At 36.3% G+C, this 26,360-nt stretch overlaps 1 protein-coding gene and 1 long non-coding RNA gene across 5 annotated transcripts in view; one reads left to right on the forward strand and one right to left on the reverse strand.

The window, feature by feature from the left end:
* The window catches only part of LOC115440555, a 93,849-nt gene that overhangs the window by 692 nt on the left and 66,797 nt on the right, over positions 1-26,360 (reverse strand). The gene's annotated exons all lie outside the window — the stretch shown is intronic.
* LOC115440553 lies at positions 1,085-7,322 on the forward strand. 4 transcript variants are annotated; one of them, XM_030164917.1, is made up of 6 exons: positions 1,085-1,228; positions 1,956-2,085; positions 5,037-5,207; positions 5,811-6,111; positions 6,376-6,670; positions 6,826-7,322. In XM_030164917.1, exons 1-6 carry the CDS (start codon positions 1,167-1,169, stop codon positions 6,887-6,889), a joined length of 1,023 nt encoding a protein of 340 aa, XP_030020777.1. In that variant the 5' UTR covers positions 1,085-1,166; the 3' UTR covers positions 6,890-7,322. The 4 variants fall into 4 exon arrangements, with proteins under 4 accessions (XP_030020777.1, XP_030020781.1, XP_030020779.1 ...); XM_030164921.1 differs by having other exon boundaries at positions 7,010-7,322; XM_030164919.2 differs by having other exon boundaries at positions 6,376-6,716; positions 6,826-6,909.

Genomic DNA, 26,360 nt, shown 5'->3' on the forward strand with positions numbered 1-26,360 from the left:
TTTCTTTACAACTTGTCGTGTGAGGCATTCTTTATGAGCTTCGGACGGGGATGGGTTAGGTGGCGCAGGGTTTATTGATTTTTTGTTACTGCGACGCGTAAGGATGATTCTAAATGACAGAATGGAATTTTAAATAATTCTTAAAAAATAATTATAGTTTAGGAAAATTATGGTGACAATAAATGAAAATATTTTTTGTGCGATTGCTAAGTAATAAAATTTTGCACAATTTGCTTGGAGTCATTTTGCGATTTCATTAATAATAAGGCTGGTTCTTCCGTACTGAGTAAAATTAATGTTAAATCGAATACGACTTTTTGGGTTTCTCGATAAGTTTTTTTTAATGAAATGATGATTAGGTTCAAGTAGTCGGGTCTAGTAGACTCTAACCTTGCAAAAGCATATAAAGCTGAAAATAAAGAGTGACGTAAACCTCGCGGTACCTTTCTTCGGCGCCTTAGGGACGGCTACGGCCACCTTAGGCAAAGACGTACCAACTGCTAGCTACTCTGACATTTATATTACCTGCCTATACAGGCTATATTTGCTTAGCATCGTTTGATTCTTACTAATATTATAAATGAGAGTGTTTGGATGTTTGTAAGAAGTAACTACAGAAACCTGTTGAGCAACTTCTAGTTGTTGTGCGGGGACATCTTACAAAACTTATAAAAGATTATTTTTATAATGAAGTATTTTAATTACATTTAAATGATGAGTCGAACAAGTTTATTGCTTAAAACTGCAAAAATAGTGCTACAGAAACACCCACCGTTGCTTTGTTTACGTTATGGCAGGTGGAGCCACCCCACAACTGAGGTCAAATATTAAAGTTCCAAATTTGTTTGAATTGTTGAGTCATCATGGTACTTTAACAACTGTGTCTGAAAATAAACATCCAAATCCATTATCCGCACCAAAGATATCCAAAAATATAGCTTAGAAACCCAAATTTGGCTAGCTTAATTAGCTCTGGGATGGGTCAAACATTTCGTGGAAATAGCTGCGAAGCGATCCGGGTCCGGCGATTGATTCTCGAAGGGCGCATGCGTCACGACGGAAGAAATTTTCATATCGCAGACAGCGGGAGATAGTCACAGAGACTGCTCGGACTGCAAATCCTACACCGTCGGTTTAGTGGTATATCATCTCATTGAGCATCAAAAATGGAGTGCAGAAGCCGAGCCAGCGTCCGCCAGTTCAAGAGCCTGCTGGAGCATATGGAAAGGTACTTTTTACTGCAGCTTTATTAGCAGCGCATGATGTCTTCTGCCATGGCGTCTTACTCGAATTACTGATGTGGATACAGGATCAGTAGGAAATCATCCCTTATTTAGTATTTTATATATAGTATTATTAGCTAACCTTCGCTTTTACGTGAAAAAAATTGCATGAGTTATTGTAATAATTAAAAGGTCAAAGGTAAGAATATTTGTGAACTCTTACTCAAGGCTGTGGCGTCTAAATTAAAAGTACCTTGGCCTCGCTACGGGGCTCATTTTGGTAATTAAGGTGTTAGTGGAGATCAATTTTTAAGTTCAGGGCGGCGCCCTCACGTGCATGGCGGGCAGGCGCGTCCATTACAAAATGGCGGCGAAGAGCTATTATCTTGTTACGTAACATACGAATATTAAACAGTGACTTATATATTGGAATATAGTTGTGGTAATAAATTTAGCAAACCAGAAATGAATATTTAAGATAATGATAAATTATTTTTATTTATTTGTAAAAATGGATGCGCAGTGAAACTAAGGACCACACCCTGTCTGTAAAATTATTAAGTTCCGGATTCTTTGTTATTTTTTTTTATTTGTTCGTGCAGTTTCATTTCTTCTGTTGATTTAGTCAATATTTAACTTTAATTTAGAAGTTAGAGTCAAAGCCTGATAGACTTTCAAATTATCAGTAATATTTTACAATAATTCGAAGTGTCTCCGTTTTATTTGTTACAGACACGGTGATTTCAGTGTGAAGGCCAGGAGAGAAGGTCGCCTGAAGACCCAGAAACTGTGGCAGGATCTCGCTAAACTCTTGAACTCCGTCGTCGGCGGAGTCTACCGCACTCCAGAGACATGGAAAAAGGTACGTTACACATATATTTTGTTTTATTTTATTGTAAAAGGGACGAAAATTATTCCCAGATAAAGGAATTTATCTGTAATACAAAAAAAAAAAAACATAATTTTAAGAACATTGTAATTTTTTGATTGCTTTTACGTTTCTTTATCTGGTTATAGTTTCTAGCATTGGGTGCAGTTGTCCTGGTTTGGTTCTTGATTTTTTGGAATCTAGATGGTGCACAAAGGGTGTCTTCAATACGGAACTGATCTCGTTCTCTTACTGCGTGCGCAGCTGAAGCATGCAACTAGGAACAAAGCGATTGCGGTATTGTGTACTATTACCAAGTTGGGTATACACTTATTATTAAATGTCATGTCTTGTAATGACATTGTCGTGCCCGCATCCATGATACAGGAGGAGGGGTAAGTAGGTGATGAAAATATAACAGTGATTATTAATATAATACAGTGCAATTTTTTCTGATGAACAAACAACTTGTGCGGGAAAATAATGTTTTAGTAATTTATTTAATTATCTTCGTATATTTAAAAGAAAGGGCCTTTGGGTGTTTTGTTCCCTGTGCATTTCTAAAAATATTGTGATCAATAATTAGTGAGCAAGAAATGGATTTGAATATTTGACACAAAGATGTTTCTCAAATCAAATTGGATACTTTCAAAACTGTGATAATTTTTTGTGTGGATTTTTTGCTTAAGAAATCGAGGGACAACGCGGCAAGTCAACAAATTGTGCCAATCGACGAGGTGTACCTCTTTTGCTGGTTGACATTTTCTTAGACTCAATGCGCAATAACAGGTGTGACGTCATTTTGCAATGGTGTATGTACTTAATAAAATAATAGAAAAAATAACTGTTGTATTATTATGTTTTGTTGGGACTTACAAATGGTGAGCAGTAGATATTATAGTTTCAAGTTGTGATTCTATCTACTTGTGCATGTGTGTGCGCGTGGATATGCGTACACGCGTGTGTGTGCTTATGTGCGCATGCGTTTGTGTGTGTACGGTTTCTATTAAAATATTATCAATTAGTTTTTTTTTTTTTAAAAACAATCTATTAATGGATAAAAATAAACATCGTGTGTTTCTTTAATTTGATTACCTGTAATTTAATTCTAATTCATTGTCTCGCAAATAATCTTTGTATGAGTATAACATCTTTAGGCGGAGCAGTTACAATTGCTAGCAATAATTGTATACAGTATTTCAAGTTACGGCAGGCGGCCAGGCGTAGCAAAAGCCTTTCTTTTTTTTTTTTGTCCATAGCTAGTTGTATAATAGAGCATATTAGTCGCAATATTGTGTTAACATTGCAATAATAAAACGTATTAACATGTTGTGTATAGAAGTCTTCATAAATAAAGGGTAGTTCTAATAAAAGTCAGAGATTAAATTAAACATTTAAGTAAATTTTTCTTTTTGATAGTGATGACCTGGTGTTATAAAAAAAATTAGAATATTTTTTTAAATGAGCCAATTTTTTTCTATTGTTCGAATTTAATGATTATTTTTAGGTTTATAGATTATTGGAAGGGTTTTTTTTATTGTTATTGGACCTTGGACTTTACAGACACAGTAAGAAGTTCCTGATATTTAATGAATTATAATTATTATATTCGTATTATCTGTAGCTACGTATTTCTGTTAAATCTTGAATGATGAATATGCAGTAAGAAACTTCTTGATAAATTACAATATGACAAAAAAACATTTTTTTTTTAAATAAAACTTACTTCAAAAGCCGCTACCAACTATTTTATAAATGATATTTACTGGTTTATGCTTTATTCTGATTATTTAAAAATTATTATATTAAAATATTACCAATTGTGTGCTATTCATGTTGTTATATGGATGCATATTTATTTTTGGAGTCGAAATTTGAAAAAAAGTTAATACTGCACTACATAATATATATTTGTATTTTTATCACAAATAAAATTGGCAACACACATATTCTTGTATATTTTACTAAAATAATGACTTTAATACAATTTCGGTCGAACAATAGACAATTATTATATTTAATAATCATGTTAGACGTACTTTAATTACCAAAAAAAACACACATAGAAAGACACCGGGCTGATACTGATTACAAAACTCACAATCACTGCCCGTCCCAGAATTTGAACCAATAATCTCATGCCTCATTCCGCGCAATACAGCTACGCTATCGCACTTTTACAAACATTAATTTAATGTCCACATTTAGTGTTCGGAACATGAGAAATTTACAGGTTTAACTGTCGCCAATAATGTAAGTAAAATCTAATATATAAAATTCTCGTGTCACAATGTTTGTCTCCGTACTCCTCCGAAACGGCTTTACCGATTTTAACCAAATTTTGCATGCATATTCAGTAGGTCTGAGAATCGGCTAACATCTATTTTTCATACCCCTAAGTGTTAAGGGTTGTCCACCCTTAACATTTTTTTTATAATTCTATACAAATTTTTATTTTTTTATTTTTTTTTATTATGTCGCATTAAAAAATACATTCAACCCTAAATTTATACCCTTCTATCACCAACCCCTATTTTTTGTAAAAAAAAATGTTAAGGGTGGACAACCCTTAACACTTAGGGGTATGAAAAATAGATGTTAGCCGATTCTCAGACCTACTGAATATGCATGCAAAATTTGGTTAAAATCGGTAAAGCCGTTTCGGAGGAGTACGGAGACAAACATTGTGACACGAGAATTTTATATATTAGAAGAAGAAGATAAAACAAAGTCCCCCGCTGCATCTGTCTGCCTGAACGTGTTAAACTCAAAAACTACCCAACGTATTAAGATGAAATTTGGTATGGAACAGTTTGAGACCCTGGGAAGAACATAGGCTCCCGGGAAACTACTACTTTTATAACGGAAAACTTTAGCCTGAAAAACTTTATAACGCGGGCGGAGCCGCGGGCAAAAGCTAGTTACATATAAAATTAAATTTATAGGTATGGATGGAATGGAAGTTAAAAACAAAGAAAAAGGCTGCGTTGATCAAACGTCAGGCGAAACGCCGCAATTCGAAGGAGGTCGTTACCCTTACTGATCTGGAAGAGAGACTTTTGTTCCTCATGAACATGCCTGCTAATATGCCGGCTGCTAGCAACGAGGAACCTGATGTGAGTGTCAAGATATCGATATCCAAAATTTGCTGCCTCGGTGGCAATGTTGTATGACTACTGTGAGGTCTAGGGTTCGAATCCCAGATCGGTCTAAATGATATTGTTTTTCTGCTCAGTATCGCCCCGGAGTGATGTGTATACTTTTGTGTTATTTTTTTAGATAAAATTTTAAGATCCCTTTGTAGGATATTAAAGCACGTATAATAGACAAGAAGTAAATGTCTTAGCACGAATTATAAACTGATTGTAATTGGTTTGAAAGCCCAGTGGAATGTTTATATTTCTACTTATTTGAAAAAAGATCGTAACATCAAAAAAAAAAAGATCCTATATCAATCATGTTGTGTCAATCCTCCAGTAGTTTGTTTTTAAAAAAATTAATGATTATAATTATTATTGATTTTAAATAAAGCAGCATCAAATAATAATATGATATAATATAAGATTACTGTTTTTTAAATTTAATATTCCTTTATGAATTACTTGTGCTAATTTGCTTCGATGATGTACAAACATTTTTGAATTAGATTAAATTATTAATCTTCTATGTCTGATTGAACTTGGACTATACATTGATTCCAAATATTCGTAATTTTTCAGAAACCATCGGAGCCTGTGCCTTCGACCTCTTCCGCCCAGCCGCGTGCGCCCTCACGAGTTTCGTTATCTGGATCATCGACCGCTTCTTCATTGGGTTCGATGGTCCCGTATACTCCACCTGGCACGCCTCCTCCGACTCCCTCTGGATCTCCTTCGGCTCCCCAATTACGTTCTTCCGCTGTGTTTAACGCGGAATCAGACGTCGCCTCAGAATGTTCATCTGATTCCACATGTTCACAGCTATCTTGTGTGGAATCTATTGATTCTGTTGATCTCGAACTTGTCTTGAGTGAGATAGAGGGTAAGTTTATTATGCTTTTACCATGAATAATAATCGCTCCAAATCTCTTTAATCTTTTAACGACCGGCACTTCGACTGTCAGGATTTGTATCCCACGACGTGAAAGTAATATACATTGTCGGATAAAAAAGTGAATTGTGCGGAATGGTGCTCAATATTTTCACGGCGGTGAAGGCTCACAATGTGACAAGCCTATCATTGAAAGTACACGTCTACGGGTATGTTTGACTCATTAACCTATTCTAACGTTATCATTCTTTTCAGATCATGTGCGCTCACATGCTATACGAGAGGAAAATCCTGAAATGCCTGGAGTACGTAACATAAAGCCTCGTGAAAGCGCGGGCCAGACCAATGCTCCTCGTTTGCGGTCCCAGACGCCCACAGTGCCATCGGCACGCCCGGGCCACCGCTTTGGTCTCAATCAGACGCTCACCTTCGATAGAGCCAACCACTACTTGCGGATCGAGAGGCGCCGCCTTAAACTGTACTTGATGAGGGAGAAGAATGAGGCTCGCAAGCTGGAAATAAAAGGGAATTACAACGCCGTTATTGAAAGGTGCTACGAATTTTGTAAAGAAACATTTGGAAAAAAGCAGTAAAATGTACATTTTTCTTTCCAAATTTCTGACGTAGTTATCCTGGTAGTTGTCATGTGTCATTTACACTTTTGCTCCAACATAATATTTATGTTTGTCCTTAACATTTTTCCAGGACGGCAATCGAAATCACGACTCTTCCTTTCACAGTCGATTCAAACGGCACGCTACGCATCTAGATTAATAATTATTCCTTAACATAAGAGTTAAATGTAGTATGATAGTAAATATTTATATTTCGATGTTTAGATAAAAATATTAATATGTATGGTATTAAAAATATTTATGTTTATTTTTAGGGGATGAGGAGGTAGGTAAGAAGGGTTGCGCAGGATTGTTACGCTAATGGGCTGTGTTCCTTTGACTCAACTCAATATTATAAAGTCTTCTACTAACATTAATTTTCAATCTAATATGATCTGTTTGAGTAATTTTAAATAAAAGAGTAGAAAAATAGAATCGAATAATTAAAAAACATTGTCAATATTATTAAAAATGTAATGTATTCTTCTTCTAATGCAATTCATGTAGTATATATTATATTAATATCATAACTATGTTTCAAATATCTGAATGTAATGAAATAATGACCTAATAAAGATAATCCCAAAATGTTTTTTTATTTAGAATCCGCTGACGTTAATTATATATAATAATACCAGCCCTATATTATACACTATCACATTGTTGAACATGTGCCTTCTCTACCACGGAGAAGGATTACACCTCAGTCCGCCACGCCGGCCTAATGCGAATTGTCAGACCTAAGATACTCTCAAAATTATAGAAAGCTTCTCAGGTCTGTAGGTTTCCTTGCGATATTTTCCTTCACCGTTAAAGCAGACGATAATTCACAATAAATACACATTTTTTTAGGAACGTTAGAAGTAAGTGCCCATGCATTTGAATCTGCAGTAATTTGTCTAGGTAGTCCGTTACAATTATAACTAGGCTATCGCCGCATATAGATTTACCCCCTTATTCATAGACGTTTTTTATCGAAGGACAGAGTATTGCTGTGATAACAAGATTGTTTTTAGCCTTGTTTATCTGACAGCTAATTAGATTCAAGTTGTGTTTCAATATTAGCCAATCACAACGGCCTTATTCTACGCACTGCGAAGGCTGCCTTGCCGTCAGCACTGAGAAACAGATTTGTTATCACAGCAATGCTCCGTCCTTAGATAAAAAAAGTCTATGAATAAGGAGTTAGCATCTTGCTTATCTCATTGCTAGGAGACGAACAAGTGACTTGCCTACTGGTAACAGCAGGCTTTAAACAACACCATCGAAAGTACTTCAAAGAATAGAACAGCTCTACACTTATACGTGTTAGTTACTAGGACAATACATTATAAGTCCTATAAAGATCAATACATAAGGTAAAATTTAATTTGCATCGTTACTTTCCCAGTAAATATACATCGATATTTTACAAACAAAAGGATCAAGGAGTCTTTATGATCATAGAGTATTTATTCCCTTAGGGGCAGGCAGAGGCGTAACTGTTGTACCCACCGTACATGATATGATAGGGAGCAGACACCAGACTCCAGGGTGATATTGAGTAGAAAAATTGGTCATCAATCAATATGACTTTGCCCGACGCGGGATCGAACCCCAGCCCTCAGCACTGCGATCATGCCATAATACAAATTCGTCCCCGAGGCAAGATGAAGGAGTCGTAATATTTTTTACTTTGAACTTAAATCAAAGCTCAAAAATTCAAGAAAAATAAATTTTAAATTGTACTTTAATAAGACAGAAATTTGCTGTAACTCGCATTTGCATTGCTAGCTAGACTCGTTAGTTTTTTAATCGAGTGTAGAGTAATTTAGTAACTGAACATTTACTAATCTACTAGATAAAATTTTCACAAATAAATAAAATATAATACTTTATTTATCACGTAGGCGAACAATTGCACTTATGATATCAAAACAAACTATAAGAATAATTATTATTATTTCTAAACATTTAAAATTGTAAGATATAGATACGTGTAGTTACTAAATTACTCGCAAATCGATCAATATACTAGCATATTCAGAACAAGGCTTTAGCGAGAAACTCCCACATCAACTACGTATTACAATACCGCAATGCAGCTTTTATGTGCGCATGACGGAGGGACATATCATTCGCTCTTGCAAATCTGTGCTACGGGCCATTAAATTTCTAGTATGGAGCAACTAAAGCCACTAAACCTACAAAGAGATATATCTCTATTTACGATATTGGATGGCGAGCGCAGTTGAATGCCAAACAATACTTTGTAATTCAAGGTGTTGGATAGTGTTTTTACTGTTTATGGGCGGTTGTATCGCTTACCATCAGGCGAACGGAAGCTCGTCTCAATCAAAGATAAAATAAATTTTTGGCTCCTTAAAATTGTAAATTCGCACAGCCCTTTCTCTACAACTGTACAGTCGTGCGTGACCAATGGCCTCATTTATTGAAATCTTTATTGTACACCACTAATATTAAAAAAAAAAAACAAAACAAATATGTATACATAATATGGTGGAAATAGTAAAAACATTGGTGGTACAAATGGAGGTCTTATCGTCTTATCGCTCGAGGCGGTCTCTACCAGATAAACATTGGATGGAGATGATAAAAATAGTGGTAAGATTATATTAATATTAGGGACGCAAAGATGCTTAATGGTTACCTTATACCTTTTATACCTTAGAAACAGGTGTTCAGAATCAGTATAACGTTGAATTAATGATAAAACTACAAAGTTATCACCTTGGAAATACCACTTTACAATAAGTTTCTCGAACTGTACATGTAAAATAAAAAAGTGTACGTTTCGAAGAAAATAAATATGAATAAAAAGTAATTTTACACGCCCTAATGCCAATATTACTCTAAGAGCATTCGCAACGGTAATATTACTCGTCAGTCAGAAATACACTCATGCAAACATTCGTTCTTACACTACCAAATAATAAAAAAAAAACTAAAGTTAAACAGGATTTTTAATGAAAATATTTGTGATGGAAAGAGCTATGCTCGGAGTCTCTTTGAAACACAAAATTCGAAAAGAAGTGATCCGTCAGCGAAGCAAGGTGAACGACCGCAGCGGGCTGGTGACGATGGTGATGATGATACTTGATTTTTGTCTGTATATCACCAAGCTTTAATACTAGGAGGTGAGTAGTAATCATTTTTGTGCCACTTATCTCTATATTGGCAAGACGACTGATTTCACTCATGTATTCCACATTTGTGTACCAATTTTTGTAATTATTTTAAAAGATGGAAATAGTTTGGGAACTTCCTTCCTGCACCTTCAGTATCCTCCGTCTTTGATGTAAATAAAAAAGCACATACACTCGCACGCATGCACGCACGCTCGCACGCACGCATGCACGTACGCGCGCGCTCGCATACAGCACCCACGCACGCACGCACGCCACGCTTACAGACACACACACGCACACACACATGCACACGCGCGCCCGCACACATAAATATACGCACATACACACATACTCGAAGAACTTTCTGTCTCGCAACAATTTATTATAATTAATAATTAGGTACTATAATGTTCAAAAATTTCATAAATATTAATTCGCTATGTAGAAATCGAAAAATCTTGTTTTCAAGCGTATTATTACCAACAGCATCAGCGATGCATACAAATAGTTTTATCAGGCAAAATTTAACTCTACAAAATGTTGCTATTATGCAGAGACGTATAATTTGTTATACCTCTTTGATATTGCGCCTATCTGCTAAACAATCTTATTTCTGGTTCTTTTCGGTTATTACTGAGGGTATTTTTTAGAATATCATAGGCATCATCAGGTCCCCGTCAATTTCGATTAGTAAATTTTTCTATTCTTATCAACATAGTATTCTAGATTCATTCACTGCACTCTGGCTATCAACGACAGGCCACCCTTATATTTTATTAATCTCTAATGTGTTATAGGGCCTCTCATCTGATGTTCTTAATTATTAATTGTTGCAAAAATCTACCTTTTCAGGAAATAGATCTGCAAATGCTATGTTTTATATTGCATGTGACCAAAATAGCCATACTATTTTATTTTCAATCATAAATGCATTACTTTGATTGCTGGTCGGGTGATATTAAGGTTACTACATTAGGAGCCTGAAAACTGAATTGACCCGGTAAATGGTAGTAGGCACACGAGACCTAGCATTTCATTTTCATTATTGCTAGCACAGCTGGTACTATTCGGGTGCAGCGCCCCTATATACTTATGGCGTTATGCGATGCATTTGTGTAGAAATGACACTAATGTCCATCTTCTTTATATCGACTAATGGCAGGAGTATGTTTTCTGCTCTCGCCCTGGTATAAAAACTTGATGATATATTCGTATAACATACAGATTCGTACCTATTTCCACCTCTGAACTGTAGAAACACTTTAATATTTACTAAGGGAAGCCGTCAAACATTTTTGAGGCGATTTTTTTTTATGTTCCACAGCCGACGAGCGTAGATGTAGAGACGCAATGACAGGTACAAATAAATGTGACTTTTATTTTTCCGGGATGTTTCTGACACCTTGATGGGTACCGATACTTTTGATTTTAAAGCTTCACATGATGATTATGTAGAAATGCACCTAGTACTTTTCAAAACAAGTCCTAAAATCGCTTGCATGACCAATAAATACACACGAAAATCGCAGTATCGTAATCCATATTATAAAAGACTTACATCATGGGTATAACCATAAAACATAGCTTCCTACAGGGACGATAAAATTTGGTTTAAGAGAAATCGCGAGCAAAGCATTGTATTATTGTAAATGTAAATCTTTTGCTCCGTTTTGCTATATTTTCGTACTTACCTTCTCGTATGTTTGCGCATACGATTGACTGCACACCCCTCGCGGCATGTCATGTCTTGCGATCCATGTCACCAGAAAAGGACGGCAACTCTAAAGGCACGTACATCGCGCGCCGTCCCGCTGCCCTTTGGGTATCTTAATTGAAATAAATAAACAAATCATATTTTCTGCTTCCCCTGCACTCAAGTTAGTAACCTCTTACCACAGGCAAGGACTAACTTGATTAAGCATAATTTTAGTAATGGCTAACTTTATGTGAAAGAATTTGTTTTCTTATTTAATAATGACGAATAGAACAAGCCTCTTGCCTGATGGTAAGCAGTAAAGCTACGCATTAACAGCAGCAACACCAGCCAACCTTCATTCACAAAGCATTGTGTGGTATTGTACTGCGCTCCTCACCCAGAGACTTTAGATATCGAGCCTCATAATGCCCAGTAATTATATTGGATACAATATTCTTCCAATCGGTATACAACAGTGTTCGGATAATGTTGCATGGCGACAGATATAGTCCTTGGAATTTTACTAGGCTCTCGCATCCGAGAGTCCTTCCACCAGAGTTTGTTTACTGTGACTAAATTAAGTTTGACTCTTATAAAGAATGGCTTTCGACGAACTACAGCACTAGGGTAAACTAAATCAACTAATCTATTGATTTTATAATTATAGTATCGTTTGGATATAAGTAATTTCATTATATTCAAAATAGTGTATGATATATAGGTAGTGGGTACGGAGGGTAGATGCAAGGAGAACCATTTCGTGCATGGAATAGTGTCCGTTGAAAAGCGACTAATTATGGTGAGGCCACTTTAGCTAGTGGATCGATTTTAAAGATGGCGTCAATCGTTCTGCTTACTCGATATTAAAAGCATATCCTGCAAGGCACTCTCCTTCCACGAGATGACGTACTCGCAGAAGTAGGTCATCGCTCGCCACGAACTCCATCTGCCATCCATAGCGGAAACCACGGCCGGCAGCGAGAGGTCTCCTCCGACGAATGCTCTAAGAGCGCTGTGGTGTAGATGCCAAGCTGGACACTCCTTCAGAGTATATTGAACCGTATTCTCGAGTCACACAGCGGACTCTTTTTTCTTTTCCAATCCGATACAGAAACTAGTGGAAACACCCATTGCCAATCAGAACCGATGTCAGACGGAATATCCACGCACTGTGGCGCTTGTCAAACCAGCTTAAGAAGACAGATCACACTGCCGCAACTGTCCTCAAACCCGCACTCGGACTCTCCACCCTGATATGCTACGCCTTCACGACGTCGCTGCGGATGGAGACTAATTGGGGCGTGACCTCTGTCAGTCTTTGCCCAATTCGGGATACCTTTTCACGTCAGAATACTACTGACAAGAGATATTTGATATCCAACTCCCTTGGCAGACTACCGGCCTAGACACAGACCGCCTCTTAGGAGACCGTGCAGTAGCCCCAAATGATTAAACATTGCGGCTAGCGCAGTAGAGCTATGCATCGCGCGGTCAGGGACTTGGCCAAGACGGAACCGTATAAGGCCATAGACCGCACAATTCGAGCGTACAACCCTCACTGTGGAGCCGATGGGAATCCGCTCACCTCCACTATGATATAGGCCTCCATAGGTGGCCTCTTCCGAGGCCAGGGGAATCAAAGGCTTTTATTCAATGCCACTGTGAGACCCAGTGCTCAGTGCTCAGTGCCAGATGAGACGAGCAGGGCAGTCTTTTGAAAGGTCCTAGCTCGCACTTTCGCCAGGGTGTCATCCGCCTAGTAGACAACAGTGATATCTTGAGGGTCGGCACCACGGAACACCCAATTGTAACCGATGTTCTATAGGAGAAGACCCAAGACTGAGCATTGTGGAACACCGCAGTTAATTGCTCTTAGATGCCACCCATCAGCGCCCGGATATACTATGCACTTATAAGACAGGTACGATCGAACCAGATTCTGAAGATATAAGTTCCGCTGTGTTTCATGTATTTTCACGACCATGGCAAAGTATTAAAAGCATTGGTGATATCTAGAGATACCGCCAAGACCACTTCACACCGGGCGAATGCATCCTCTGCTTATGCCTTCACCCACAAAATTGCATGGATCGTGGATCGGCCATACCGGAAACCGGACTGGCAGTCTACCAAGTCCGGCCCGACCTTTTCAAGGTGCTCGACGAGGTGAGCGTGTATAATCCGCTCTAAACGCTTAGAGACCTCGTCGAGCAACATGATAGGCTGGTAGTATGATAGTGACTCCGCGGGTTGACCCTCCTTCTTGAGCAGGACCAACTTCCCGGTTTTCACTGAGATGATAGGCCCTGTTCAATTTATACGGAAAAGAGACCATGGAGCCTTATACCCAGATGCTCAACGGCTAGAACCCACGTATGACCACGGGCGTCGTCAAGACCCAGAGCCGCGTTTTAACTCCGTATTCGAAACACTACCACCCTAAATTCTGCGGCCGAAATATACCAATATCACATCTTCAGTAGAGGGGAACAAAGTCACGACAACTTCTTCAATTAGCTCGCTCCAGAGACTCTCCCTCAGCTGAAGCGCCCAAGGGCGGTATTGCTTTATCACATAGTGCCCTGCGGGTTTGTTCGCAGCTGTGCAAATTGCACAGTGTGGAGTCGCGGAGCAACTCTTAGTCTAATGGCCCTCTTGACTACATGGTTAATATACATGTGTCAAGGATTTCAAATAAGTGGATATACAATATGCATGAAGTGATCAGTTAATAAAATTCCTTTTGCACGCGATTCTTTCTATAATCTATATGTATTTTATGTTTTGATGAACAGTGGAGGTTTAAAATATCAGATGATTTACTTTTAGTTTTACTATTTATATTCGTCGACTGCCTACAGAGCTACATAAGGGGAAATATTTCATAGGATAAAAGGAAGCTAATTGAGATAAAACATTTCTGATGCTACTTGGAAAAAATGTATTATATTGATTGAGAATGGTTTAAATCGGTTAATTACGTTGATTGTGCTAAGCAACTAGTCATTCAAAAACTTCAACTTACACACTGTCTTCATCCACCTGTTCTGCTCCCACTCTGTGGGGTTGCAGAATGATTTTGTTCTGCTATTACGATTGGCATGTTTGTCGTCACTTCTGATCCAATCCCGGGAAAATCATTCTAGAGAAAACAAATTTTGCTGGAACCTAAGTCGGGTCCTGGGTCTCTCAGTTCATAGCCGATGTTATACGCTGCTATGATGCTGCTATAAAGGATGCAAATTTCAACCATTACCCGCTTTTTTAACTGCATGTAGAGGTGTAGCACTATTGAACTAGATAGCTGAATAAATTTCAAAACTTCAAATCGCCTATACACGTTCAGATTAATTGAAATATTTTTGGCTGAGACTAAAGTAAATCACTTTAATTAAATTATTACATTACATTTTTTTTTTAATTCAATTTGATCAGTATTTTTTTTAGAAAAATATATTGGTTTAACACAAGTGTACACGCCGTCTCAAGTTTTGAATTTGTTCAGTTATTCGTATCGTTAACTATACAAGTTTCGAATGTTTCAATTCAATTCCAAAAGATTCTGTTTTAAGAGGGATATTTTCCATAAATTCCTTGTGCATCGTTCCAAAAATTATTGCCTTTATCACTCATTATCAATCTTTCCTAACATAGTATTAGACCGGAAAATTACAGACATTTTAAAGAGGTTACTAAAATAAATGTATTACAAATAAATATTAAACCTTGTGACATAAATAACCCGTTCAATATGTGTAATTTTATTCCAATATTTTTTAGAATATTTTTTTGTTTTATCACAATACTGTGTTCATTATTTTGCCACAATACTGTCACGTTCTTTGCGACACCACTGCTTCTTATTGATTATTTGCTAAATTTACACTGACTATGCTCAGCTGACCAGTTATTAACCATGATATCTGCATGCGGCTTGCTTATGTACACCAAGTAATACACCAAGGAGTTTTAGAAATGAATCTTAAAAGACGGTTAAGCGTCACATGAATTATAATCTATAAATATATATACCTAAAATTGTTAATGTAAACTGCACTTTCATCTGTTATATTCTTAAGAATCTCATTCAAATAAATCGTTAAAGTATTGATTGATTTCTTTACCATGCGTTTGGTCACTTTTTGACATAAAAAATATATGACGCCATGCCAAAGAATTTTTTATGTCTTGAACTTTTCACCGTCTTTATTGTACAGGTGTTGTTAAATGTGAATCGCCTGCTGCGTTAGGAGAAATTCTTTCAAAAATTAATAAAAATATCCCTATCCGCCGTTTCAATCGATACCAAATCAAGACAGTAGCACAATCAGATCCATATGATTCTCTCACAAGTAACGAAACACGACTAGTATAAGGGAGGGTGACCATCAGCTCCAGATGGCGCCACCGTCGACGCAAACCTGATCAATACGCATGTCACACGGGGGTCTCGCGCCAGTCATGCCACCAGTCTGTGCCACCAGTTCATGCAGTTTACCAGACGTATTCCTCATAATTTTTCAAATTTTTTATGAGGCCAATGCCAGTTGACACAATTATTTGAATTAAACTGACAGTTATAGTGAGTGAGATGAAGTTGTTAGTGCATCAATCAATAAAGTTTCAGAGCGGCCGATGACAACGCGCATGCCCGGCTTTTCATGCTTAGGATGTATCCAATGTCGGCCAGAGACGTTGCTACAAAACCGTTAGTAAAAATTTAATTGTTTTTTCGTTATTTTCCAGATTTGTCGTTGCCGGATATTTTGTCTATATTCTGGGACCAAATGACGAACTACAGAGTCAAAGATATCCATCGCAATGATTGCAGAAAATTTACTCTCAAAAACGTTAAGATGACAAAAAATCAATAAAGTTTTTGGATACCATTTTGACAATCAAGAGATTAGAGGACAATAAATGATAAAAGCAGGCGTCGTCGCCACGATGTAAGCTGATTTGGCCGCACAAGACGGATATTGGCGGTCGCCATCTTGCCGCTGTAGGACACCAAATTATATCAATCATCAAATTCATGATCGAATAGGTGCGTTTTCAGTAGCCTCTTATGATCTTTGACACCACTAATGCTGTTAAAAATATGCCAATATGCGTTTGCAATTTCTATATATTCAAATGTTTTCTTATATACTTCATGTTAATATATGTTGTAGCATTTACGAGCTTTTATTCCGATATCGCATTAAATTCAGCGAATATTTACTCATACAAAAAAAGTCTACCAAATTATTTTACCTATGCTTTAAATAGCTGCGAAGATCACGTTATTTATCATTTTAAATATAATATGTTTATTAATGCCAAGTGCAGTACGCGTTAACATTGCCTCAGCACGCGAATGTAATAATGTGTACAAGTTAGCAAAGATGGCGTTGTTTTACGTTTACAGGAAAATTAATATGTATGTATTGGTAAAGTTAAGTCGCGTAGGCGAAGACTGATTCGATGAGGAAACGATAAAGTATATAAATAATGTTTAATGTGTATTTTTGACTTCTATATTTGCGAATTTTGGTATTTACTATAGTTTTTTTTAATGTAATTAAAGCTCTATTTTCTGTCTGCCGTCTAGTAAAGGTGAATTTAAGATTTTATTCGGTCGCTGCGATTTCGAAAAATATATTTAATTAACAATTCTGCCTAAATTGTGTGTTATTTTCTTTTGTAAAGAAAAGTTATCGAAAAATCCATGAATGACAAATAAACTTCAACGATTTTACACAAGTAGAACCGATGTTTGTTTTTAAAAGTTTTCGTCAATAATCCCGATGATTTATTGGGTATATATACAAATATTCACACAGAATCCTTTAAACATATTTTACTAGAATCTAGTATTTTAATTGATTCGACAATATTCACAAATTAAAATTATAGTTTATCATACAAGTAATCTATGAATCCGAAAACAAAAGGATATTTTAGAAATCAAATCTTGAAATTACAGATTACACCACCAATAACGCTGTGAAATAAAAATTTAACGGCTGTGACCGAGGCTCGAACTCGGATCTCCAGACATTGCGTCTGGTGTGCGACCTTTACACCACCCAGCCTGCTAACTAATTGGCAAAATAAGGGTTGCTTGAATCAAAAACACGCCGAACACAATCGAAAACAAACTTTAAACTGTTAGTGTAAATGCTATTTCACAATAACAGAACTTGGACTAACCGCTCGATAAATTTGCTACATAGCTATATGATTTGAATGTTTAACGCTTCGTTACGCTAGCATTAGTATCCTGGGTTCGCTTTCCAGGTTCGAGATTATATTTTGCAAATTTAGTTTACCTATAGATGAATTTTATATTGGAAACAACACGTTTCAAAGTTTATTTATAACTAACTAGTTTAATTTGCTCGTGGCTTTGTCCACATGAAGAAGTTTTCCGGGATAGAAAGCCTATAACTTTCCCAAGGTTTTGTCTATCTCAATACCAAATTTCATAATAATCCGTTCAGTAGAATTCGAGAAAATCAATAACATATAAACAGAGAGAAACATGTACTTTGTTTTATAACGTGTAGAGCTAATTAGTATGAATACACTTTGCTTATAAACTGCTTGCTAATGAAGGGAATAGACAACGCGTTAGCATTATAATCAGATGGACTCTGGTAAACTAACTTGGTTAAGTATAGTAGTAGTCGGTTAGTGGTCTAAATTCGAGCTCAATTCCTCTTCTCTACATGTACTTTAATTACGCCAGATCTCACATTTCTCCGTGTGTGCAGTGTGCCTAAAAAGAGGGCTGAAGATTTTTCTTCGCGTATTAATGTACATATTATCAGTCTTAATTATTAAAATTTTGTAAAGCTATGCTTTGTTAAAGCACAAATTTACTCGATCCGCTATAAGTCAAAACCCGCCATCTTGCATCCTAATAAGGTTTAAACTAGAAAAGCGGTGATGTTTTTGACAGCTATTTAAGCAATTCTTAACCACCTTTTAACGCTAAAACAAGTTTATAAGTAAGACTGTATATATTATGTATATAAGTATATTAGAATGTAGAGCATGTTTGGATAGTGGATTAAAATTTGAATTAGAATCGATAGCACCATTCCGTGGATGATTTAATTTTAATTCGAATTTTATTACACAATTTCAGGTTTGGGGATGCACGTTGCACCTGGCGGCAAGTTACCTCGTCGCAGCCTTCAAGCTTTTGGACAAAGGAAGTATACCCAAACTTATTTTATAGTAAAATTTAAGGGAATTTGGGCGAAATTTTATCTTAGACAGGCGAATTAGTGGGGCACGTGTAACCTTAGCACGAATATCTTCTTTATAGTATGCATACAGATTATTGTTTCTTTTTATTTTGTTTCTTTTTTTTTTTTTAACAGCGGCCCAAGATTATTTTGAACGAAGGCTCGACAGCATTAACAATATGACTTGCACGTTTACAGTTCAAGGATGGATTTAGTAGTTCTATAAGCTCACTAGATGGCGGTAGGCGTTTACAGTGTATTACACAGTACCGTAATATAAATATCGCTGGCTGAATACAAATATTTTTGGTAGTTTGATAATGTTGTCTCTAGATGTCGGCATAACAAAATTTCAAAGGGCCATTTTTACATTGCGTTACTAAATACTTATTCGCCTATGCATTTTGGTGCATGAATTGCACGGGGCATTCATGATGCTCGTTAGCTTTTAGTTTTTCACTGTTAATGCCTTTGACGCCGACATATACAGTGAAAAACTAAAAGCTGGTTTTTTTATCAGCATATGCTGAGCTGGGATCGCTTTTGTGACGAGCAAATAGATTTAAGTATAGTGATTTTGTAATTAGAACATAATTTTGCGTGTAACAAATAAGTATTTTCTTTCTTTCTACAAATAAAACCACATATACGTCTTTACCGCTGCTAACATTGCATCAAAAGTCATCCATGGATAGCAAATATTTTCGACAAACGTCACACATTTAGTCTTCTGATTTTTTGGTAATTTTGTAGTTCAGAGTGTGTAAATTTACTCATATTTATGACTGAAAGTATGATGTTGCCGTACCGACACATAAAGCATGCTGTGTCTAAAAATACTGCCTTCTGCGTTTGACTCCTGACCCAAACTCCAATTAACAATCCTCTGGAGATGTTAGTCCAATCTCTTTAGTATTGTAGTCTTGTAGAAAATTGAACAACCTCCAATTTAAAGCCTCTGGACACGATACTCCAGGCACTTTAATATTGTAGTCTTGTAGAGAATTGAAGGTCCAGGTTTCGCATTCGTGTACCAGATATAATATTCAGAAATTTTATCTTTTTCAGCTGTAGCAAGATTATTGTCATGCGGATTCGTGACGTCAACTGGCACTACCTGGTGCACCACTCCATACCAACCACACACTTACCATACCTACACATACCATATACTTCTCCTACCTCTTTTCTTATTGGCAACTATAGTCTTTCTGTGACAACAAATCAATCCCACTACAGCATTGCATAAACATTTTCAAGGACTGGTTAAGGCAATAATAATAACGATAATTTCAGACCTACATTATATACTCTTCTACTGCTCGGCACGGGCCTGCATCACTCGGGCCTAGGTTCACATGTATGACCTAAAAACCAGATGTTTGACCAATATTAGACAGGTGTGTGGCGAATTTTCCCAATATCTAAAAACTTTTTGATCACTTTGAAACTACGATTCGACTGGAACCGATCCCACCGATTCGTGTAACCATGGATGCGGTCCGTTCATGTAAACTTTTTGTTTAAGAAGTCTCTATATTGCGCGACTCAAGCCTATATAGAGCGGATTTTTGGTGGGCTTAGTAAAGGCCTGCGCCATGAAAAAACATCTCGGTTATATCTTCATTTGGAAATTTCACATTAACCACTCGATATGGATAAGGATCGAAGGCTTATGAACAAGGTCCCGAATGGTCTCCATATATGTAAGAAATATGGAGACGAAGCCCACATCACTGCGAAATTCTGTTTAAATATTATGATAATTCTTTTTAGGCAACGTATTATTTTATTATATTATAAATGCGAAAGTTTGTGAGGGTGGATGTATGTATGTATGAATGTATGTTTGTTACTCTTTCCGAAAAAAAGACTAAACGGATTTGGATGAAACTTTACAGTAATATTGGTTATACATCAGAATAACACAAAGGCTACAATTTATAATGATTTTTTGCAATTTGGTCTTATGACCAATAATATAACGATACATATCACGTAAGTCGGAAAAAAAAGCAATATCCCGCAAAACTCCTTCAAACGGGCACGTCGCGAGCAAAAGCTAGTATAATATATGTAACCAGTCCTAGAAATAATAGCAAAGATCATGATGACTTTTCAAGTAATGATACGTATTAAGAAATTTAGGTCATGAGTTCTGGTTGTAAGAAATTACACAATGGAATTAATCAGAAAAATACACTTGAACAATAATAACAAGGTACATATTTTGTTGTTCGTGACACTAGCTAACATAATATACACTACAATGATAATGCTTGCTTATGGCAGGAATTCTAAGCTTAGAAGACAATCTTTAGAAGGTAATCCCACGGCTTAATGAGTTTATATTTCCGAAATGTTAACAATTTATATATTTACTGGTGGTCTCTCATATGTTAGAGTCCGCCAGGGTAGGTACCACCGCAATCTCTATTTCGGCCGCCAAGCAACAGTGTGTAGTCACTGTTGTGTTTCGAATTGAAGAACATTGGCGCCAGTGTAACTACTGAACATAATAAGACTTAACATCTCATGTCTTAGGATAGCGAGCGCTGTGGAATACCAAACAATACTTTGTAATTCAAGGTGTTGGATGGTGTTTTTACTGTTCATGGGCAGTTGTATCACTTACCATCAGGCGAACGGCAAGCTCGTCTCGTCATTCAAAATAATAAAAACAGACTGAGTAATTTATAAAACTTAGAATAAACAAATATGACATAGAATGCTACGCAAACTGCTCACTTAGGGATCAATGGGAATTTATAACTTTGATAGTTTGGTTGAATAATCCTTCATTAAACTCCAAAGATTTGATAGGCATCTTGGCAAAACACCTGGATATAGATAAACTCAAAAGACGTCACCTAGAACGAGATGGGTTCAGCTGAATAAAGTATCTAGTAAATATAAATTCCTTTATATAAGTTAAGACTACGAAAATGATGCAAATAAAGCTTAACAGGTAAGAGAATGGTGCTGGCAGAGAGGTAAGGTTGAAATATATATATTTCGATTAAAACGATTTATTACAAAATTATTTTGGCTCCAAACATATTTTTTTCTCCTCTTGGATTCATAGCAGACGAATATAAGAACGGTGAGATCTTGCACTCGAAACTTAGGTCTTACAATCAACGTAATAGGGTTCAAAATAGCAAATATCCTATCACATCGTGCAACAAAGATAGATTCCGGGTAACATAGTTGTCTATTGAATTCCTACCTACCCTTTCTATGATTCATAACCGATATAAATCGGTCGATATAAAAGGTAAGTAGCGAATTCTAAAATAAAAAAAGTGTTTCTAGAATGTCCTATTTTACCAACGCGCATGCGTTAACTTTGACACATCGCCTGCACTGACGCATAGGGATGGGAAACTTGTACTATACCGATCAGTTTTTCAACATCTCGAATCGACACAGAAAAGTTTACTACTTGATTTATTAACTAATAACATTTATGTAGGAAATTTATTAGGCAGAAGCACGTAACATTATTTCTTCTAAGGTACTTGGAAAGATAATAGACTTTCAAAATGAAGTACATTGGAAGACTCACTTTAACAACTTACTTATCACAACCAAATATAACACTGACAACTAATAAAGAATTGCAAGGACAACATAAAAATAATTATATTTTTAAAAATCTACTAATATCCAATTCATTTTACTGACATTTATGCCATTATGAATGATTGCCGACCGTCTGTAGACCATAATATACAACATTCTAGATCAGTGGCTTAAACATACAGACTATGAGCGGGCTATTGGATTCAAGCGCCCGTTAGGTACCGTTTGGTATAAATATAAATCCATTGTTATCGTATCAACTCATGTGGAGAACTGTTTCATTGTGATTCATAATGATTGGAATTCCTTGGAATATGGCTGATCTCAAAAAGTCTTTAATTGTCTTTAAATTTTCAGTTAAAAATAATAAATAAATTGTTAACGTGTGTCCTGAGTGGTGTAATTATAATAACTACAAAAAATATTTTATTTATGCAGACTTTCATTATAGAAAAATCTTATTAACGCATTACATAATTAATAAATAATCATCGTAGATCTACAATCAGAAAATCTAGTGAGTAACTAGTAAATGGAATTACCTATGTAAATGCAAATTAAAAATGATCGATTATATTAATATTTGTTAAAATGATGCATAGCACGAATATCTGGCAATAATAATATACTACAATACCTCTGATGGTTTATCTACGTAAATGTCGATCAAACGTTAACTAATGAATTCATTCGATTTCCATTACCGATTCACGAATCGGTATTATTAACAGCTGTATTACAATCCCTACTGTTCTACGAAGGGGTGGGAATATATAGCGGCCCAGGTGTATTCGGAACCTAGATCAATACTCCAAAGGTACTAGTTTGCCGCAACAGGTAATCAGACGCTTCCCGGGACTTCCGAGGTGTTTTAGTTTTTTCGCGGAGCTCGAAGCACGAATAGTTTCAGTGTAGTTAAATAAATTTCGACTGTGAATAGTGAAGTTGAGCATTCGTCAGGAGCGGTAAGATTGATTTAAATATTTAGCGGTAATATTTTTTTTTATTTGCGTCGTGGTTGAGTGGTTTTGGTGAACGGGATTGAGAGTTCGCAGTGGAAGATAAGAGTAAGTGTGGTACTCAGTGGCTAAGGGTGCCTATAATCCGATTTCTGCCGGCGTTCCTTTATGTATAATTTATCCAATCTATTTATTATTAGAACGATTTTGAGATCGCATCTATGTATATTAGCACCTATATGTTGAGTTCGGTTCCTTTTCGGAATATTTTGTCTTTCACCACTGGTGATACTACAAGGTGTTACTAAATAAAAAAATAAATTTTTCATCATTGTGAATGTTTTATAAAATTTTCAAAAAATTGTATTTGTAGGAAAGCTATGAATATTGTTTTTTGCTAGTATAATGTTTTAAAATTGTCACCTAGTTTAGCTTAATTTTATGTGAAAAGAAAAGGTCGTGAGTGGTTCGATCGATAGAGCATCCAAAATATTGGACGTCTGCGCAATGCGCATGTGCATTGTACAGGGGCGCAGTTCGCCCTAATTGGCCCGGGCGGGGCATAGAATAATAAAGGCAGACATATTTGCGATATCTGAAAATCATAGATACATGATGACATTTTAAAGATTTATTATGCTATGAGAATTAGAATACAATGTACGGAGAAGTGTTTAAAGCAATCTCAAGATTCGAATCTAGAAAATTTTGATAAATCTTAATTGAAAAATCATTAAGACCAAATAAGTTACATTACATTAATATCACAAAAGCGGTATTCATGCTATTGTACGTACTGAACAAAGGTGAATATACAACCAATTAAAGTGGAACGTGACCGTGCAAAAATAAGTAGCACCGAGTGGAACGCAGGCGCATTCAATCGAGCAACGACGAACTTACTCTACAAATTCTTTTATTATATTATTTGTTATATTCTTATTATATATACTTATCGGATGCCTATGATATAGGCCGTGCCGACCGAGGATATAGGGACCGAGGAATAGTTTTTGTTCTATGATCTCAATTTATGATTATTTTTTGGGGTTTGTATGGACTAGAGGAGAGAAATGTTATTTATATAATTCGCTGACCAGATGATCCGGTAAGTAACCCTGTACTAGAGCTCTAGGATTTTATCTCCTTTTTAGGGCAGGAAAATAATAAATAAAGTAGTCTGTCACGAACTCCTCTTGGTTTGACCTCTCGGAAACGAAGTATATCAATCCTATTATCCTATTATTATTATTCCTATCGTCCCCCCCCCCACAATCCTATAGCGGGACTTTTATCCCGGAAAAATACATGACGCGGGCGATGCCGCGAGCAAAAGCTAGTAATAAATATTTATAACAGTGAGCTAAAATATAATTATAATTAGTGTTGGTACATAGGTATATATTGTGTCGACTTCCCTTCTGGGAAATCTCACTCTTCGTCACTGAAATAGAACGTGACCTGTGGTATACTATCCACAAAAGACTCTATATAAAATAAAACAAGGTAAATGAAGGATCTAAGTTACAAAGCCTTATTATATATGTATTTACACTCAAAATAATTTTACATTTAAGTGATCGAAAGTTTCGTTAAGTTTTCAGTTTAATCATAATTCAGTGTTTATAGCCATTTATAGACTAACTCCCTTAATCGTAAACATTATTTCTCTAAGGACGGAGCATTGCTGTGATAACAAGTCTGTTTTTCAGCTTTGTTTATCTGACAGCGAACTATATTCAAGTTTGTATTCAAGTTTGTATCTCGATATTAGCCAATCACAACGGCCCTATGTCTACGCACTAAAGGCTGCCATGCCGTCAGCACTGAGAAACAGACTTGTTATCACAACAATGCTCCGTCCTTAGATAAATAACGTCTATGAATAAGGGAGTAAGTTTACACATACACTTAGGCAGTGAAAAATGATGCAGATTTTATTTATTTTATTGTGTAGATGACTTCTAATAGTTCCATAATATCGCTGAGCAATTGCAGTATTAGACTAGCGAGTGGGGCAGCCTTTGTTCGACCGTCGACGTGAGTCTGCATTAGTATCAAAACGAAGCGATTTACGCTTCCACAGAATGGTTTGAAGGAAAAATAGCCGTCTCGTTGGCAAAACATTGCAATCTGTATATAACATAGCGGATGAATATTGACATGGTTCAATGCATAAGCTAGACATGCTTTCAGTTCTGATAGACAGATCTAATAATTGGAAAATACAGCCATCACTATATTTTCTTATCTCAACGCTCATTGGCTTGATAATGGATATCTAAGCATACGTTTATATATATCATAAAAGGGCAAGTCCAAAGGAGGAATTTGCAAAAAGAACCACTTCTTTGTACAGGACGCACATATCTGCACGACGAGGACAGCACCATGTACAGTGTAGCACACATGTGCAGTGGGCGTGTCATGTGAGATAACCCATGTGATAGAGATAGACAATGCGCCCACGCACGTCGCGTACCTGTTTTGTAGTAGTGTGTGATATCGCGGTCCCGTGATATCAAAGTGATATAGCAACTATTGTAATAACTTGGTTTAAGGTTTTGCCTTCTCTGTTATATAAACTGGAATATGTTATTTGTGGTAGAATTTTAGTAAATAGCAAAATAGTAACCTCTGTGCAACTTTCATTAAAGATTTTTTTTGTTTTTATGGATATATTTCTTTCCTGCCGCACATTGTCTTATTGTTTTGTAAGTTATAGATATTTGTTTTCCTTCAAAAATGGTTTAAATAAGCTCAGCGGACCCGAGAGGTCCTAGTTTTATTTGTAAAAATGTTTAGCATAGGTAAAGAAAATTAGCCTTCGAAAAGGTTTCTATGGTAAAACCCTGAGTATTTACTGAGTCCGAATTTCAAGCTAACGGTAGTTCGAACTGGCGATACAAGAATGAAAAAGTCCTCAAGAAAGGAAAGAAAGTTCCGAAAAAATCCTGAAGCAAGGAACACAGCCAGTGCGAGGCAGAGAGCGACGTAGCTGCACTCTACGCGTCTACGAC

The sequence above is a fragment of the Manduca sexta genome, chromosome 27, assembly GCF_014839805.1.
Source record: "Manduca sexta isolate Smith_Timp_Sample1 chromosome 27, JHU_Msex_v1.0, whole genome shotgun sequence".
NCBI lineage: Eukaryota > Metazoa > Arthropoda > Insecta > Lepidoptera > Sphingidae > Manduca > Manduca sexta.